The sequence below is a fragment of the Miniopterus schreibersii genome (assembly GCF_964146895.1).
Source record: "Miniopterus schreibersii genome assembly, chromosome: 3".
Lineage (NCBI taxonomy): Eukaryota > Metazoa > Chordata > Mammalia > Chiroptera > Miniopteridae > Miniopterus > Miniopterus schreibersii.
In genome coordinates, this window is record NC_138103.1 from 28,572,199 (window position 1) to 28,591,657 (window position 19,459).

General features: G+C 48.5%; 1 protein-coding gene across 3 annotated transcripts in view; it reads right to left on the reverse strand.

Moving 5' to 3' along the window:
* Window positions 1–19,459, reverse strand: part of HIP1 (huntingtin interacting protein 1) — a 136,852-nt gene that overhangs the window by 64,143 nt on the left and 53,250 nt on the right. Inside the window, exon 1 of one of the 3 annotated variants that reach the window (XM_081133482.1) lies at window positions 13,539–13,739. The exons of the other annotated variants lie outside the window; for them this stretch is intronic. Within the exon in view, the coding sequence (XP_080989608.1) occupies window positions 13,539–13,556 (18 nt within the window). The 5' untranslated portion in view covers window positions 13,557–13,739. Of the gene's footprint in view, window positions 1–13,538; window positions 13,740–19,459 lie in introns of those variants that run through there. 3 annotated transcript variants of the gene reach the window in all.

A 19,459-nucleotide genomic window follows, 5' to 3' on the forward strand; every position in this document is an offset into this window, starting at 1 on the left:
GGTTGTGGGCTCGATCAATGACTCATCATTGATGTTTCTATCTCTCTCGTGGGCTCTCCTTTCCTCTCTCTAAAATCAATAAAGATATATTAAAAAAAAAACACAAAAAAACAATTCCTCTGGCACCATGGATCTTATATTCTACTGGGAGAGTGAGAGTAAACAAGTGAATAAAATACAGGGTAGGGCAAAAGCAGGTTTGCAGTTGTTCGTATAGAAAATAATACAATAATTAATAAATAATAATACAAAAATAAACTATTTCGAATACTTGCAACTGTAAACCTACTTTTGCCCCACCCTGTATATAGCACATAAGATGGGGATAGGTGCTATGGAAGAAAAATAAGCCTGACTTTGGGGTTGGGGCTGACTAAGCTGGTGTTATAACCTAATATGAGGTCATCAGGGAAGGCAGAACTACTAGAAGGTGACAGAGGAACACATTTGAAAGTGATGAGGGCGCAAGCTGGCAGACAAGAGTGCCAGGCACAGCCCACCTGCAGGTACGAGGGACAGCTAGAAATGTGGCTGGAGCCCGGAGGTCTGAGACGGGAGGGGCTGAATACAAGGGGTTTGTGGACCACTGTAAGGACCAGTCTTTGTTATGAGTAAGACAGGGGCCACTGGGAGGTTTTGAGCAAAGGGGTGATGCAACCTGACTCAATATTTATTTATTTTTAAAATTTATCTTTATTGATTTCAGAGAGAGAAAAGGAGAGGGAGAGACAGAGATAGAAACATCAATGATGAGAGAGTCATTGATCGAGCCCGCAACCCGGGCATGTGCCCTGACAGGGAATCGAACCCCGATCGCCTAGATCCTAGGTCGACGCTCAACCGCTGAGCCACGCCCAGCCGGGCCTGACTCATTTTTTAAAGAGAGTCCTTCTGGCTGCTATGCCAAGGAGAGACTGCAGGGACCAGCGTGGAAGCAGGGAGGACAATTAAGACTCTGCTGCATTAATTCAGGCCAGAGGTGATGGTAGCTCAGGTCAGGCTAGTCACCGTGGAGGGGCAGAGATGTGGTCAGAGATATTCTGAAGGCAGAGCTCACAGGACGTGCTGATGTTATGGATGAAGAGTGTGAGGAAGGATTCAAGGATGGCACCATGATAATTTGCCAGAGCAACTAGAGAGGCGGAGTTGCCCTTATCAAGATGGAGAGAACCATGGAAGAAGTAGATTTGGGGTGAGGCAGACAGGAGCTTGTTCTCAGACATGTCAAATGTGAGAGGCCTATGAAATATCCAAATGGAGCCATGAAAGAGCAGTGGGATGTGCAAGCCTGGGATTCAAGAGTTTTGAGCTGGACGTATCAGTTTGGTAGTCAGCAGAATATAGAGATGGGATTTAAGAAGAGTAAGTGTACTAAGGAGTCAGTGCAGATGAGAAATCTGGGGGCAGCCTGAGCATACCCAACATTCAAGAAAGAGAGATAGTCTGGCTGGTGTGGCTCAGTGGTTGAGCATAATCCCATGCACCAAGAGGTCACCAGTTCAATTCCCAGTCAGGGCACATGCCCAGGTTGAGGGCTCGATCCCCAGTGGGGAGCATGCAGGAGGCAGCTGATCAATGTTTCTCTCTCATTGATGTTTCTATCTCTCTCTCCCTTCCTCTCTCTCTAAAATCAATAAAAACATTTTAAAAGAGAATGAGTAGTGGACACAGAAAAGAAACGGCCTATGATCTAGGAGGAAACCAGGAGAATGTGGCAACCTGGAAGCCACGTGGAGAAATGAATTTCACCTGGAAGCGATCGACTGTGTTAAACGCTGCCAGCAGATCAAGCAGCACAAGAGCTGGCGACTGACCATCAGACTGAACGTCGTGGTGGCCTTTACCAGGGCTTTCTGGTAGAGAGGGGGGAGAACCTGATCGGAGATTCATGAAAGAAAGGGCAGGAGGGGAACTGGAGGCAGCAAGGAGGCAGAGGAAGAAGGCGAGGTCTAGGTTTCCCTGTTTTAAATGGAAAAAAGTATAGCTTGTTTGTCTATATGTAAGGGAAGAGAAAGGAGTGTCACTGGAATGGGCAAGGGATACAGTGCACAACAGGAGGCAGCCACCCGTTTAGAATAACAGGTCAGGTCACAGAGTATGGACACGGGTGTGGGCAGACGCGCACGCTTTCTCATGATTGCGTCTCATCTCATTTCACAGCAAAACAGGTTATGGCTGAGAGTAGGATGGGGGGGCGGGGGGAGGTGGCGCACGTATCATCAAGGAAAGTGGTGGGCTGCCCGGACCGGGGGACGCACAGGCCGGCCAGAGAGCAGCGCTAAAGGCCCTTTCCCGACTAGAAGAAAAAAATGAAGCCAGCCCTCTGCCTCCTCCTCCAGGCCAATTCTTCCCCCATCCCCTTCACTTTTCCTCACAACAACCCTTCTCTTTCTCATTGCCTTTCCAGCTTTAAAACTAATTGGACCTAGATAGAATCAATACTCAGATATACTTGGTCACTTTGGTGTCCTTCAATGAGGCCTTTCAGGAAGGAGAGATGGAACTGATGGTGCTTCCTTTGGGAAGAGAGGCCCAGGGGCTTGGCAGTATGTATGTGTGTGTGTTGGGGGAAGCAGAGAAGTATAAGGAAGAATATTCAGGCTCCCTGTCATTTTTTTTCTCAACTTCCTTCTTCTTCCCCCTGCCACCCCCCTTCCTTTTGGATCTCAATTTTCTTATCTAAAACACAGAATGAATAGTCTCCACCTCACTGTGTTCAGGCTCTCATTCTCTAATTCAATTAACCTCTCCTGGACTGTAATAGATCCCAGATTCACTTGCACACATTATTTTATTTAACCCTTACAGTAACACTGGGACTTGCTAATTCTACCAACGAGGTGAGGAAACAGACTTAGAAGGGTTAAGTGACCTGCCCAACTAGTTGTGAGGCCTGACTAGCTAGATGGCCCAGCTAGTAAGCAGCAGAGCCATGATTTCCATCAAGATCTCACTCCAGGCTTAGGCCCGTCAATCCCAGCTATATCCTTCCAGGTCTGGGATAATTCAGGCTCATTTCCACTGAGAGAACACTCAAGTCAACATCAAGCCCGGGGGTCCAGAAACTGAAGTCCTTATTAACACACAACAAAAGCACAGGCCTCACTGATCTCAGGTGAGAGCCAAAGAAAAGAGAGTGACTGAGATGCAGGGTCTGGTCACACTTGGGAGGCCATGGAATGTCCCAGCCGGCAGGCAGGAGTCCTGATGGATACTTCCAGCTCCGGACACAGGAAGTAATAACAAGCTGAGAAGGATTTGCTAAACAGTTTTCTACAGTGGAGAGAGGGGTGGTTGCTAATTCTGGAGGTGGATTTCATCATCAGCTGTGCGGCTGTGGTAGACTTCCTCAGAATGCAGAGCAGACAGGAACTCTCACTTCTGTTTCTCGAGGGGTGAAGGAAAGCCCTTCCTTAGTGGACGAGCCATGAGGTTCAAGAGAAGTCTAGGGATGTGGACAGAGTCACCCAAAGAGCCCCACGCAGGGCATCAAGGCCTGACATTCCACTGGGCTACCAGCTCCTGTTGTTCACACATGGCCAGATCTCTGTTTCTAAAGCACAGCACCAACCATGCCAGGCACGTCCAAGGGTTCACCCACATCTTTGTTTCATTCCATCCCTATAACCTAGATTAACCACCCTCCCCAAACCATCTCCATTTATTTAAGTCCTGCCATTAATTAGTCAGTCATGATTTTATTCATTCACTAAATTCACCCACCAAATCATATACTGAGTATGTGTCAAGCGCTGTACTAAGTCAGCTAACAGGTGAGTAAGACGTAAGTCCTGGCTTTAAGGAGTACAGTCTAGATGGGGGGAAAGATGGTGAACACAGCCAGTTTTAGAGGAGAGACACTGGTGAGTGCAGAGTGCAGGGAGCCTGGACACAGGCATCTAACCCAGGCTGAAGTGTTGTGTCTGGCTGCCCTTCTCTGAGGAAAGGCGGACAACCCGATGAGCCAGCCTGGAGAAGGGGCGTGCAGGGGCATTCAGGGGAAGGGACCAGCGCCAAGGCACAGAGTGGGGGCCAGCGCCCAATGTGGGACTGGTGGGCTGCTAGGGTTGCTGGAGTGTGAAAAGGCAAAAAGGAGACAGGGAAAAGAGAGCCCAATTTACAGAGTTATAGAGCGACAGGAAAGAATCGTCCAAGCAACCTTGCCCTGCATGCCCCACTCAGTTCAAAAGACATAAAAAAAAAATTTCTTTAAAAAAAATTTTTTTTTAATTTACTGGTTGATTTTGAGAGAGAGAGAGAGACATTGCTTTGTTGTTCCACTTATTTGTGCATTCATTGGTTGATTCTTGTATGTGCTCTGACTGGGGATAGAACCCATAACCTTGGCCTGGGCCAATGAAAAGAATTCTTAAAAGCCCAAATCTTAAAACTTAAAGCAGTGAATGGATAGATACTCTTATCCTGGCCAATGGGCCAGACACTGGTCTAAGCATTTGACATACATACTAACTCCTACACCCTCACAACAACTCTATGTAGAGGATACTGCAAGTTCCCCACTATACGAGGGGGAAAACCCACATAGGCAGCCTCAGTAACCTGTCCAGGTGAGTAAGTGGTGGAGATAGAATTTGAACCCCAGAATGCAGGACTTCACCACTTTGATGCACTGTTTCTAGACCTGTAGCATAGTGTAAGCTAAAATAAACATCTATAAACTGTAATTAGGAATGGCTCTATTTTGTTTAAATATGTGTGCATTTGTCTATGTGTATGCTTGTATTTGGTTGAATCAAATGAAAATTTCATCATTTTTGACTATAACAGCACTTGCCATACAGTTCAACCCAGCACGTGTGCATGTGTGCACACACATACATACATACATGAAGAAAAAGGTCTATAAGGATCTATACCAAATTGTTAGCGGTAGTTTTGCATGGTGGGAGTATGCTTTGTCTTTATTTCTTTACATTTTTTAATATTTCCTGAAAAATAGCACAAGTTAAACGTTTACCTGTTTCCTCATCACAGCTGCTAATGACCATAGCTACATGATATTAAGATGTACCCAGCCCTGGCCGATGAGGCTTGATTGGCTGGAGCGTTGTCCCATGTGCTGAAGGTCACGGGTGCGATCTCCCATCAGGGCGTGTGTAGGAGGTGGCCAATCCATGTTTCTCTCTCACATCGATGTTTCTCTCTCTCCCTCACACGCACGCTTCCCCTCTCTCTAAAGACCAGTGAACATATCCTCGGGTAAGGGTTAAAAGGAAAAAAAAGAAGGGAAAAAAGATGTATCCCAGGCGGGGGAGCCCCAAATCCCCCAAGCTACAGCATCAGTAGCACTCATGGCTGTCTCCCCTCAGGAGCTGAGAAACCAAAGTATGGTCAAAAGCTGCCACAGGAAGAGCCCAGCATTCAAAATGATGAGTCAGTCCTGCCAGCTGTGTGACTTTTCTGAACCTCAGTTTCTTCACCATGAACATAGAGGAGGAATCACACTTTTCTGAAAACTGAATGAGACAAACCAAAGTGCTCTGTTGTCCCACCCTCATTCTAGCTGATGTGACCTAGATATGGTTGAGAGGGCCTCCTAAAGTGTTGATGACACCAAGTTTACCCCCAGGGCCACGGCCAGAGAACTGCTCTTTGACACTCAGCTCCTTTAATGGAGATTTGTTGGAAACAAGAGGCAGGATCTCCCCTCCAACTTCTATGAAATCTGAGGGGTTGATGAGCTGGCAGTGCTCTCTCTACAGTACAGCTGACTCCTGCACCTGAAGGTGGATGGACTGCAGGAAGAGAACACAGGGCAGCTGGGGCATGAGGCCAGTTCCCTGAGGTCCAGATTCAGGCGACTCTCGGCAACGAGCCAGGGCTGCGCTGGGATGCAAAGTTTCAGCCAGATCGTAGGCTAGTGACAAACCAGGAATGGGGGTCCCACGGTCCACTGGTGGCCAGGGAAAATGCCAGCTCGGAATGACTGGCCCACCCCCCTTTAACAATTCTTATCCAAGCATCCTTAGGGCAATTGCAGCCACTTTTGCATACTCCATTCCCTTTTCCCAGATAACTCATCACTTTCCAACATCCTATACAATTTACATTTTTTGTTATTATCTTAACACACACACACACACACACACACACACACACTCACACACACAGAGGGCAGCTCCATAAAGCAGGGACCTTTGTTCACCAAAGTACCCCAAGTGCTTAGAACAGCAACTGGTGCATGAAGGGTACTCCATTGATATTTTCTGAATCAATGAATGAATGAATGGTCTGCAATGTCACTTTCCCCAAACTACCTCCCATACCACTTGGCAAAATTAATTATTCCTTACCTGAATTTCTCTAGGATTTTCCTTAAATCTCTAATATGGCACTTATCACTCTATATTATAATTATTTCTCTCGTCCACCTCCTCGAAGGCAGGAATTTTCAAATGATACCGTTCCCTTTCATATTCTCAGTGCCTGGCACAGGCCTTCAGTGTTTGCTGATTCGGGAGACAATCTCAACATATGTACAGGACAAAAAGGATGACCTCCAGAACCCTGGTCAAGACCGCTGACACTGATCTCTGAGCTAGTGGCGCTAGGGAGGCAGTGATTTGGGAAGACTCTTTTCCAAAGAATCCAGCCTGAGAGAACTCCAGAAAGAGAAAACTATTTTAGGTCCCAGAAAATGAGGCTGAAAATGAGGCAGTGCACCCCAAGAGAGGTTATGATAGAAAATTAAAGAAATGTTCATTTCAAAAAACTTCTCCCCAACCCACAGTTTGTAGCTCCCACGCTTATTCTGGCAACTGTGAGGTCCATCTCCAGCACTGGGACCAGAAGGAGGTACAAGCCTGTTGGCCAGAATAGCACCTCCAAGCCTGACCATCCAGTGGAGATGGCCTCGATTACTGGTTCTACTGGACACTTGCCGATTATTTTTCACTTGGGTCTCACACCCCGCACCCACTCATCTGTCCTCTCATTCCTCTGTCCCTGCTTCTAAAAAACCTACTCAACATCCGTCTGCCTGCACACAGCACACTCTCTCTACTGAAATGTAGTCTCTCATCACTTTATCCATTCATTGAGCACCTACTGTGTGCATCATGTGTTTTTGTCAATAAAATTGCTGCTCCCCTTCTTCAAAAGACAGTTTAAACACATCTTCCAGGAAGCACTGAGGTATAAAAAGATTAGGATCCCTTGTCCTGGGTACTTTGCTAGTCCCTCAGTGACAGGGACTGCACCTACTCGCCTAGCATAAACCGCAGGGAGTTCCTGACACACCTGTGGTCTCATGACCTCATGCTTTTGCACGGGTGATTCTCTCTGCCTGGAACGCCCTTCCTTTCCTTACCCCCTGGGGGAACTCCTCTGCCCCTTCAACAGTTTTCTCAGTGAGGCTCTTCCTCTAGTGCCAAGTCATTAATCCCACCCTCTTCCACAAGCACTCCCTTCAGATGTACTCCATGCATTTTACCCCATGTACTATAGTTACTTATAGCATGTCTGATTGCCCTACCACTGAGTTCACCCAGCAGATGGGTCATTCTGAAAGAAGGAATATTCTATCCCTTCGCCTGAAGTTTTTAAGATTTTATTTGTTGCCTAAATGAATGAACAAAAATACTAATAATTGTAGCTGTGGCTTAGTAAGCCCCTCCCATGTGTCAGGAACTTTAAACAGGCCATCTCAACCCCTCCCATGCCTGCAGACACCAATCCCTACAAGAGATGAGGAAGCGGGAGACAGTGAGGTCAACTAACTTGTCCATAGTCCTAGAGTGGCAAGCGGTGTTTGGGATTTAGCCTCTGGCCTATGTGACTGCAAAGGCCCTGGTCAGCATCTAGTGCAATCTCAGGACACAGAAGATGCTCCCTGATCCTCCATGTGCGGGAATGATGCTGTGGACTCTAGGTGGCTCCCACTCACATGTACAAATAGTCTCCCACCCTCTAGTCCTATCCACGGGAACCACCTCCAGATCAAAGACTCCTTAGGACAGAAGGGAACATAAAGGAGACAGGCTTTTTTTCTTTCTTTCTTTCCTAAAAGATCTATAGCTTAACTTCTTTGGGCCCCAGGCAGCATAACAAATGCTGGAATTCTTTGGCTCAGGGACAGCTGCCAGACCACATGCTGGTCTGGCTTTGGACTGGGACCTCTCAGACAAGAAAGGAGACAAAGGTGGAGTGGAAACAGCCCCTGGACGTGCTCTTCAAGAAAATCACCAGCTGTGTGTGTGTGCTGGGGGGCAGGGGAAGCTGAGGGGGAAGACAGCAGGAAGGAAGGGTCTGTCTGTGGGCTGGGATGTCTTAAAACCTACGTTTGTCTCTGAACTTAGACCTGACTGGCAGGATGACTTGGAGTGGCCCTGAGGGCACTAAATCCTGTTTCTCAAGGCTGTTTTGAGGGAGAAAATAATCCAGGTGATAGTGTTCTGTCAATTATAAGTGTTTATGTGTCATCCCACTCAATGCATTTCAAGGAAACATCGGGCTCCCTCTGTTGACTCTAAGCTTTTCCATGGACAGCTCAGTCACCTCAGCTCTGGATCCCTAACATCTTAACAGCTATACCCAGGGGCCTGGGCATAAAGTGGGTATTAATGTGTCTGAATTGAACTGAACCTCATCTTAGTTAGAATCACTTGAATAAAATCTCAGTGGTCAGTGACAATAAGTAATAGCAGTTATACAGTAAATAAAAAACTTTTTCCCCCCCTAAGCATTTTTAAAGGAGTCAAATTACAGATTTCCTTCCCCACTGGCACTTGGCTGAGGCCCATGTCATCCATGACCCCTGACCTTACTCTAGGGGCTGGATAGAGAAGCAGCTGATCTGTGATGCTCTGCTGAGTTTTAGAAACTGGTAGGTGATGTCCAAAACCAGGATGTGTCAACTCACGTCTTCGGAACTGCTCCCCAGTGTTCAAATGAGCTGCCCTTCAGCAAGGCCAGCCATACTAGACCGTGGCCGTGAACCCACAGGTCTCTGAGGGCTGTTTCCAGAGCCTGAGTGCTGAGCCGGAGTCTCCAGGTTGGCAAGGACTCAGAGGCCATGCTCCTCCAGGTCCCTGAGCAGCTCCAGTGGCCGGAAAGGCTCTGGGTCTCTCTCTCTCTCTCTCTCTCTCTCTCTCTCTCTCTCTCTCTCCAGGGAGTCGATTTTCCCATAGGATGGCCCTGCGGTGATGAAGTCCTAGCCAGCCAAAATCTGCCACCTCTAGAAAACAAATCCCAGAGCCATGTGGAGATAAACAACTTCTTCCTCCTGACAGAATTCAGTGAGTCAGATGGCAATAGGCCCTCAAGCCTTCTCACGAGGCTGACATCCTCCTTGCCTTTCTCTGGACATTCTCTAGGTCAGAGTCCAAACCTTTTCTCACTCTGCGTGCGTGTGTATATACAACCAAAACCAGTTTCATGAACTAATGCTTACCTCCTTACATGGAATACAACTGGATGTTTTCTGATCTATTTCACTATTTCAAATGCTGGCTACAACACACTAGACTGATTTTGTGACTCAGGGCTGAAAACTGCTCTGGTTTCACCCTTGTCACCTATGCCCAGCTTTAACTAATTATTTAGCTCACACCCTAAGTGAGAGGATGTCGTCCTTTCCACAGCGATTAGCCAATGTGGGCTGTGAGTAGAGTCCTTGGTATCATTCTACACTGGGATCTCCCCAGCTTGGCATTTCCTTCTTCCATGCCCCAACTCAACCCAGCAAATACACACGCACACCAGCAGCCACAGCAGGTTGACCTGAAGCTTTTTCCTGACCCACCATCATTATCATTTACTCAGAACGCCTGAAAAAACCTTTTCTCCACTCCTCCCACCTTCCTGCTGTGTAAGCTGGAGGATCCCAGGGGTCAGGTGATTCAGATTTGAGGGGGCAGCTGAGATTCATGAAGAAACCCCAAGTTTTAAAAATAGCCATAGGTGATTGAGGAGGTGCATAGTCTACCGGTAGACAGGTGCTAATCCCGTCTCTCTGGATCTTCTCTCCTAGGGGACCCAGACACCAAAGACCACTTCCCAGCTTATCTTTTTAGATTAGCTTGTATCCATTCTAAAATCTGGTCACTGAATCTTTTTCCTTACCCTTTATTTACTTTGTCATCAGAGTGTATGTTTTGGTGACCAGGAGAACTGGGTACAAGACCTGGCTCCACCACTTGTAAGGGATCCAGGGCTTCACTTTGCGGAACCTAAGTTCTCTTATCTATAAAATGTGGCTTATTATTTCTGCCCTGCCTTCCTCACAGGATTGTAATAAACAAGAACAGATGTGAAAATGCTTTGTAAACTATATAGCACTATACCAACATAAATTATATAAACTATACGTTCTTTTGTAAGAATTAACAGTGTTTACTCTGCTCCCCAAATTACAGCTCTGCATTCTCTGTGTTCTGTAAAGGCACTGACTCCATCATCAACCCCCAAAAGGCACCTGCATTTTACCTGCAAGTGCCAGGTTAAACCAGCTCTCCCTTGGGCAGATACCTGATGTCATCAAAAATTCATCAGTCATAGCAGCTGGTGAGTCCACTCTCCCCAGTCATTTGCACCTCCATTCAGAAAATCGACATAGGAGAATCGGTCCCAGCAGCAGGCAACTGAAATACAGCCTATACTCAGCTCTTCTGGACAATCAAGAAAAATAAAGGGTGAGTGTGTGTGTGTGTGTGTGTGTATAGAATCAGACATCTTAGATGAGACTTTGGAGACCATCATTATCATAATAGCTACCATGTACAAAGGACCTGCTATGCCAGGTCCTATGCCTTAAAAGAATTATTCCTGGCCTTCATGAGAACATTCAAGGCAGCTATAGGCATACCTGGGAGACACTTTGGGTTTGGTTCCAGGTGACACACAATAAAGTGAATCGCAATAAAGTGACTCGCACAAATTTTCTGTCTTCCCAGTCTATATAAAAGTTATGTTTACACTATACTGTAGTCTACTAAGTGTGCAATAGCAGTATGTCTAAAAAATGTCCATACCTTAATTTAAAAATACTTTATTGCTAGAAAATACTAACCATTTTCTGAGCCTGTTGGAAAAATGATGCCAATAAGCTTGCTTCGTACAAGGTTGCCACGAATCTTCAATTTGTGTGTTTTTTTTAAAAAGCAGTATCTGTGAAGCACACTAAAATGAGCTATGCCTATATTACTGTCCTCACTTTACAGATGAGGCTAAGAGGCTAAGAAACTTGCTCAAATGCATGCAGGGAGTTGGGTGAACTAGAATTTACTTTTCTCATTCAGCGATAAGCTAAAGAAACCCCCAAGGCTGATGCTGGGCTTTGCTAAGCTTACGGTGAACATGCTGGGTTTGAGGTCGACCCTGGAGCCAAGGACCTCCAGACTGAAGACTTCAAATTGGAGATGGGGCTTTAATGGTCAGAACAAATAGTAACTTGGGGCCACTGCAGGAATGGGAAGCAGGTACCAATTCCCAGGGGTGGGTAAGGTTCTTCTCGCTACACAGTCCAGGGTCTGTGCTCTTTACAAAGAGCTGAGGACAACAGTTTCTGGGCTGGGCATTTAGCTGCTCAATAATTAATGAGAATCTAATATCACTTTTGTTTGGACCCCAAGCTAAAAGAGAAAGAGGCAATACATATGCCTTTTCTGTGCCCAAAATTCTTCCGAGTTTACCCAGTGCCTACCGGCTAAGGTTGGAACACCCTGGCTGGCTTTCTGGTCTAGCCCCAACCAATGATCTCAACATTTCCAGATCTCAAACCTCTGTCCCAGCCAGAGGTCCTCAGCTTTACTCAATGGGCTCTGCCCATTCCTCTTCCTGTGACTCTCCCAACGGGCGATGCCCCTCCCTGCTCTCAGCAAAGCCAACACCTTCCAGCCTTGAAGAGCCAGACTAGGGCCTCATCCTCCATCTGAATTCTGCAGCGCAGTCCCTTCTCAGACCCCCACAGCCCCTTGTAGCTGTGGCCTTCTGATTGGGGCCTGCATTAATAGCTGTTTTGCAGCCACTGGACTAGAGCTTCAGATCCCTCATGCCTCCCCCTATAGCCCGGACAGGTGACTCTTTGGTCTGGCTACAACACCTCTAGGAAAGGGCCTGGCAGCTGGTCAGTTTTCCACCCCCCCACTCCCACAGCTGCATAGATTACTTTTTTTTTTTTTTTTGAGGGATAGTTCTAATAGCCAAAGAAAGTGAGCTTTCATGGTTCACACATAGGGAATGGTGGTCAAGCCTCTTGGCACTGCCCAAACATAAACAGGTATGCATCCTTATAGGAAGATGGGAGCCAACGAAGCCCCTCACCCCAACCCCAGGGGCAGCACTCAGTTTGAGACTGGTCTTTAGCCATAGGAAGAAACGATTGTAACCTGTAATCTGCTCGCCTTCCTTCTGTCCTCCACCCAAGACAGAATGCCAAAGGCCTGGCAGGGTGAGGAACCTACCTGCCTTTTCCACAGAGATATTTGCTTCAAAAGGGCACTCTTTGGGAAAATTAGCCTAATTCTGTACAAGATGAACTCATATTCTAGTACCTTCGTATCCCTAAGGTACAGGCAGACCCCTCCCCCTCCCCCAGACACATCCCAACCTAACTCCTTTCCTCTGAAGCAGAGCCATCATAGGGTACCTCTCTAGCCTGACAGGCCCTCAAAGTTTGTAAGGCTGGGAGTGGGGGATGTGTTACCCTGGTCTAAAGCCAGGGTCAGGGTAGTAGTGATCTCAAGGGCACCCTTAAGTCTTCATTCAGAGTAGCAGCCAATCAGGACTCCTGAGAAAACCTGCCCCACACCTACAAGTGCTCCCAGAGACCCCCTCCCTTCAGAGTCCCTTAAATCACAGAGGGCTTTCCCCTAATAACTGCTTCTCAATTAACAAGCAATGTATTCACCTCCCACTGTGTTCCTGGGGGTGGAGGGTTGCCCTGATCAGCCCCCTCCAGGGAGAAAAGCAAAGGCGTTTGGTGATCCTCAGGCCCAGGCAGCTGAAGTCTACAAGTGGTAAATCTAGAACATCCCCCATCTATGACAAGGATTCCATTCCTGCCCCCTCATCTTCTAGGGTGGTTAACGCCCTAGCTCCTCCACACTGCTCTCCTAGGCCACACACCTGTGCCCTCCTGCCCACCGGCTCAGTCCAAAAATCTTTCCATAAATCTCAAATAGGTGTGCAAGCAAGGGATCTGGAGGGGAGGGGTCGAGCCCCCTTCCTGCAGCTCTCTCTAACCTCCCCCTCCCCCCCGCCGCCCAACACACACACACCAGGCTGGTTTTCCAATTTGGGAGGAGAGCTCACAGCCTTCTCTCTCTCCCTGGAGTCTAGCGAGCTCTCCGGGGCAGCCCTGGCGGCAGCGCGGCGGGAAACCGGGAGCCCCATCCGTGTCCGCCAGCCACCTCCAGAATCCTGGCCCGACTCCCTTCTCCACCTCGCCTGGAGTTGGGACCAACAGGCAGGATCAACAATCCAGAAACTTTCAATGGATCCAGCCAACCGGGAGGGGGAAAGAGAGAGGGAAGTTCGGGGGGGGGGGCTCCAGGGCAGAGCCCCTGCTCTTCACTTACCATCTTGCTCACATCCATGACCGAGGCTGCAGGGCACCCTCCACCCCTTGAGATCCCGCTTCCCCCAAATCTGCTCCCGGCTAATCCAGCCCCGTTGGTGCCATGCTGCGGGGAGGGCGGCCGGCAGGGCCCCGCGGACCGGGTGAGGCGGCGGCGGCGGCGGCGGCAGGACCGAGGCTGGACCGGAGAAAGGAAGGGAAGGGGGAGGGGAGGCGGGGAGGGGGAGGGGGCCGAGCGCCGAGCCGCAGCGCGCACGGGGGCGGGGAGGCAAAGCCCAGCGGGAGGACCCGCGCGGCGAGCCCCCGGGAGCAGGGAAATCCCGAAATCAGCTGGGGGTGCCCCGGTGGGGGTGGCAGGGAGCCGGGGGCGGGGAGCTGGGGACGGGGGTGGGAACCAATGGGCCGATTTCGGGGCCCGTGGCCCCGCGCGCGGCGAGGGTGTGATTTGAATAACAAAAGGTCGTTTTTCCGAACCCCCCCCCCCCCAGCCCAGACGGCGGGGATCACCGAGCTGGGAACGAGGCCGCCGGGCCGCCAGGAAGTGTGTGTGTGCGCGCGTGTGTGTGTGTGTGTGTGTGTGTGTGCGCGCGCGCGCGCGTGTGCGTGTTTGGTGGTGGGATCAGTGGGACTCAGGAAGTGAGCGAGGAAGGCAGCTGAAAAGGAGGGAGGCTGGGGGCGCCGCGAGCCGACATTCCAGTGGGGGCAGGGGGTCCGTTCAGCCCCTCCTCACTTGGCTTCACTGGACAAAGGCGGGATTCAGAGCCAGTTGCTCGCCTCCTGCGGCTAATCCAGAGGGGACGCCCAGATGAATCTGGGGTCCGCCAACAGATGGGCGAATTAAGGACGTGGAACAGGTATCCCCGGAAGGCCCTGAGGTTCCCCGAGAGTAAGCCAGAGCCAGCCCTTCCTGGAATAAGGGAAACTGGCTTCCAAATGATGTTGGCCCTGAGCGCAGAGCTCCTTTCTCTCAAACCAGAAGCCCCAATCTTCCATTCGTCCTCAGTGCCTTGTCTGCCCGTAGAGAACTGGCAGGCAGACATTCCTCCCTGCAGGGGATGCAGCTGGTGGCGAAAAAGGACTCCTGGCAAATGCTCTTAGGGGGCAGTCACCGGAAAAAGGCTGGAGGCCCAAGCCTCTGGTTTCAACACAGGCTGCTTCAAATCCTCAGATGATGAGGGTTTTGGGCAAAACCAAGTCAGCAGAGACCTGAGACCACTTACACCAACGTTGTGTTACACAACACAGGCCCAGACAACCATAGTGATTTGCCCCAGGCCACACACCTGGCTGGGAATGGGGGCAGGAGAAACCGCGAGGAACAGCACAGCCCCAGCCTACAAGAGCTTCCCATGCTGCCATGGAGCATCCAGCTTCTAAAATCCTTTCCAAGGTGATGGGACCCATCCACAATCCTGGCCCTTTGGCCCACACCAAGGGGCCAAGAAGACGACACTGGTTAAGTCCCCTATGCTGACCCCAGGGCTGGCTGCCTGCCCCTTTACTTTTGAGTTCTCAGTCTATGAAACAGGGACTGTTTCTCTGTCTTCCTCCTAGGGGGATGTGAAACATCATATATAAAAAATGATATAAAAGACAGAAAAGCAGAAGTACAGGGATGTACGGGGCTTTCAATGTGAAACGGGCTTTCAATGTTACGGTTATTTTCATTGCCGGGCTCTGGACCCCAGGCAGGGGTCCCTCTGCTTCAGGTAAGAGCTCTCTGGGCCCAGGTCTTTGTCTAACCTTGAGAGTGGACTGCAGACTGACTCTCCCACCCCATTGCAGGGCTCCCCCTTTAAGCCCAGATCCTCCCATGCTGTGCCCCAGCCAGGGAAGTCAGGAAGGCTGCTATGGTCTGTTCTGGCATGCTGAGTTCCCATAGAGGTGACGCTCAAGCAAGATCAGGGACAATAGAACCAGAAGTCACCTAATGCAGAAATAAGGTTTGGATTATCTGCTTGATTAAATGTACCACCATCTTTTAAAAAAAGATGGATAGACTTTATATGTTTTAAAAAAAATTATGACCTATTAGGCCTGGGGTTCATCAATAGACCAAGGTCTCTCTGTAGATCTTGGCACCTTAGCTGGCAGAGCCCATTTTCTCATTGCTAAAATGGAGATAGTGACACCCACTTTACTCGCAGGTGGTAAGAGGCAAATGAAAGAACTTTCCCACATCTTACCTGTAGTTCTGAATAATGGCCCCTAAAGATATCAGGTCCTCATCTCTGGAACCTGTAAACACTACCTTATATGGCAAAGACTGTGCAGGTATGAGTAAGGATTCTGCGATGGAAAGGTGATCCTGGATTATGTGGGTAGATCCTAGATGCAATTGCATGTCTCCCTGTAAGAGGGACATTTAACACAGAGGAAGTGTACCAGAGGCAGAATGATGGAATGATGCACCACAAGGTAGGACATGCCGGTAGCCACCAAAGGCTCTAACAGGCAAGGAATAAATTCTCCCCTAGAGCCAGAGGGAGGGTGGTCCTGTCAACACCTTGATTTGGGCCCAGTGATACTAATTTTAGACTTCCGGCCTCCAGAACTATAAAAGAATACATTTCTTCTGTTTTAGCCACAAAATTTATGATAATTTGTTACAGCAGCCACAGGAAATGAATACACTGCCCAAAGGTCAGTGAGGACTGCTGTCACGGCTCCAGACAGGCCCCTGCCTTGGGGGCTTCTCTGTAGGCTTCCTTGGAGCTGCTCATGTGATGGCAAAAGGAGAGGTCTGCCAGATGTAGGCCTGCCCTCCTGTTCCGTTTAGGGGTACAGCCCTGGCAAATACATGCACACAAATACAAACACAGGGAAGGGGCAAACAGCTTTGCTTTTCTTTTTTCCCAAATGGCTTTTCTTAAAAGAGCTTGGGCTTCTCTGCTTGGGCTAACCTAGCACCTGCTAGGCCCACCCAGCACACAAACATCTTTGAGGGCCTGCCATTCCTACCACTCCTCTTGGGCAGATAGGTTCAGACTTAGAGAAGAGACAATGAGAAGGGGCCTGCTGAGTGTTCCTCATTCCACAGTGGTTGTGCCACAAGGTTTCCTGTGGTCTCAGGATACATTTCTCGCCATGCAGGTGAGGAGCAATTTGAAACGTGATCGTCATGAGGCTGTGGGTTGATGCTTTAGGCTGGGGGAGTCTCTTTTGAATAAATTGGGTCAGAAAGAGAAACTGGGTCCAGAAATGGGAATGCTGTGGCCCTCCCACTGTTATTCTGTCCTTTCTTCAGCAGCTCCGGCCACCATATCCAAAAGCCTACTGGATGTCTCTCCACCTGGGGAATGGGGTGGGGGCCTCAATCTCACAGGCACTTCATACTCAAGGAGTCTAAAGATAAATTTTCCTTTCCTTCTATTTTCACAATCTAGACTCTCTTTCTCCTGTGTTTTCTGTCTCAACTAATGGCTCCACCTCCAATAGTTGCTCAAGCTAGGAACTTCAAAGTCAGCTTTAGTTCTTCCATTAACAACCTCCACTCCCACCCCATCTAATCATGCAATTCTTTCTGGGAAATAGCTTCCATTCTGTGTCTTCCCTCCCAACACTGCCTGTTCCTGTGATGGCTAAGACTTTCAACAACAGCCTCCTAGCCTCCCTGCCTAGTCTCTTCCTATCTAATTCATCTTCCACATGTCTGAGACCCCACTGGCCCACCCCAAATGGGAAAAACAAATCTTTTATGGTTCATTACCCCTCAAGCTTCTTACTAATCTGACCACATCTCCCTCTATTCTAGTCCACCTTCTCCCACACATCCCCCTCCACCCCATCAGTGAGGTGCTGGCCCATCAAACTGCTCATAAGTACTCAGGATGCTCCCGGAATGCCTCTCCCACTTCCTCAGCTTGGAAGAGTCTTTCTCACCCTTCAGGACCCATCTCAGATGTCACCTCTGTGAGGCCATCCCTGACTCCTCCAGACATAGCCAGTCACTTTGGAGTCCCTCTTACAGTGGACAGCTCCTGGATATAGCCTGCATCACTGTAGTAAGCGATGGTCCCTGACCTGGGTTTTCCGTGCTTATCCGTGAGCTCCCTCAGGTGGAGGCTTGAGCCTCACTGGCTTGCATCCTGAGTGCTCTGCCCCTTACTTACTTACCTGCCCCGGGCTCTCTCCAGCCCTAATTCCACTCCCACATTACTGGGCCACCCTTAACATCAATTTAAAAGTATGAAAAGGACTCAGAAGTCCTGTAGGAAGGTGTAGTGGAAGTGATCTGGTAGAGGGTGACACCTACTGGAGAACTGTGATTCTGCAGCCTAGCCCTATAAATACCACACTGATCCCAGCCGACAGGCTCAGGGCAGGGCCTGGTAGAGTACTAGAAGTTTGAGATTCCATTAATTTCCAGAAACAAATACTCCCAATAAAGGGCCTTATCTAATGTATGTTACTACACTACCACTAACAATAAGCATATACAGAGGGCTGTAAAGTTTATGAAATGCCTTATTGTCCATTATCTCATTTGATTCTTAAAAAATTGGGTAAGACAGATAGAATGGGTATTCTTATCACAACACTTATTTTACAGGTGAGGTGTGGTAGAGGAAAGAGTGTACAACTGAAAGCCAGGGAAGGCACTGAGGTGGGTAGGGGAGGTCCAAAGGTTCTTTAGCTTTGCCTATAGTGTTTTAATAGTTTATAAAGAAAATGTGATAAAATATTGCTTGCATAATAACAATGGATATTAAAGAGGAAAGAAAGTGTAGATTCTGGAGTTAGACAGACCTCAAGTTGAATTCTAGCTCTATTACTTTCTTGATATGGGCAAGTATCTTAACCTCTCTGAATTTGTTTTCTTACCTGAAAAGTAGGCCTAATAAATATACTTCCCAAGGCTGATGTGAGAATTAAGGAAACCAATGTATATAAAGCACAGGGCACAGTGGGAGGCTGGCGCCAGGCTTGGCTCAACATACTCGTCTCTCCATTTACTTGGTGGCGATTCCCTGAAAAGTTCTAGATAGTTTCTTTTTAAAAGCTTACGTCATAAGAAACTAGATAAAAAGCCAAGGGTAACAGTAGTTATTCTGATTAAAATGACAGTAAATAGCAGGTTTATAGGGAGAGAAAATAAGGAAAGCCACTGACCACACCCAGCTGAGCAGCAGAGGACATTAGCTGGCAATCACTAGCTCAGTGACCCCTAATCTTCCCATGGGAAGCTCCTGCAAACACAGCCTTGGCCAGCGTGAGTGAGAACCCAGTGTGGCCTCTGGTCCTGGTGGCTCCATCAGGGAGTATTCCCATTGGGCTTTCCTGGGGCAGAATGTGGCCTTTTCAATGAGTCGCTTTGATTCCAGGGAGAAAAGCCTCCTGCTACCTCTCTGTGGGGCATGATTACACTTAAAAGTTGAAAAAGAAAACATCCTGAAGAAACACAAGAGGTCCTAGACCTAGAGTGTATTTCAATACCTGAAGGGTACAGCATCACATAGCAAGTTGGGAGGTGGGTGCTGTTTGTAGGAGAGAGGACATGTATCATGCTGTGAACAATAACAAAACATTTACTGAGTGCTTACTACGTGCCAGGCACTACAACAGGAACTTTACAAGTACGGTTTCTTTTAGTCCCCACAACAACCCTGTACACTAATTGTTACTGTTACCATCCTTACTTTACAGATCAGGAACCAAGGCACAGAAGGGTTAAGTAACTTCCCCAGGGCCCCACAGCTAATAGGCCGGCCGTGTATTCAGGAGTCCCCACTCATAGCCCTACGATGGGTTTATGCTGAGCCACACTATCCGGCTTCCCTAGCACCTGGCACTGCCCAGCCTACCTGCCCTCATTAGGGTTGGCAGGCAGTTTAAACTGGTACTGTTAATAAGAATTTTTGTTTATGGGGTTGATTTTCTTTATTCTAAAACCTTGTGAATACTTGTGAGTACAATGAATTC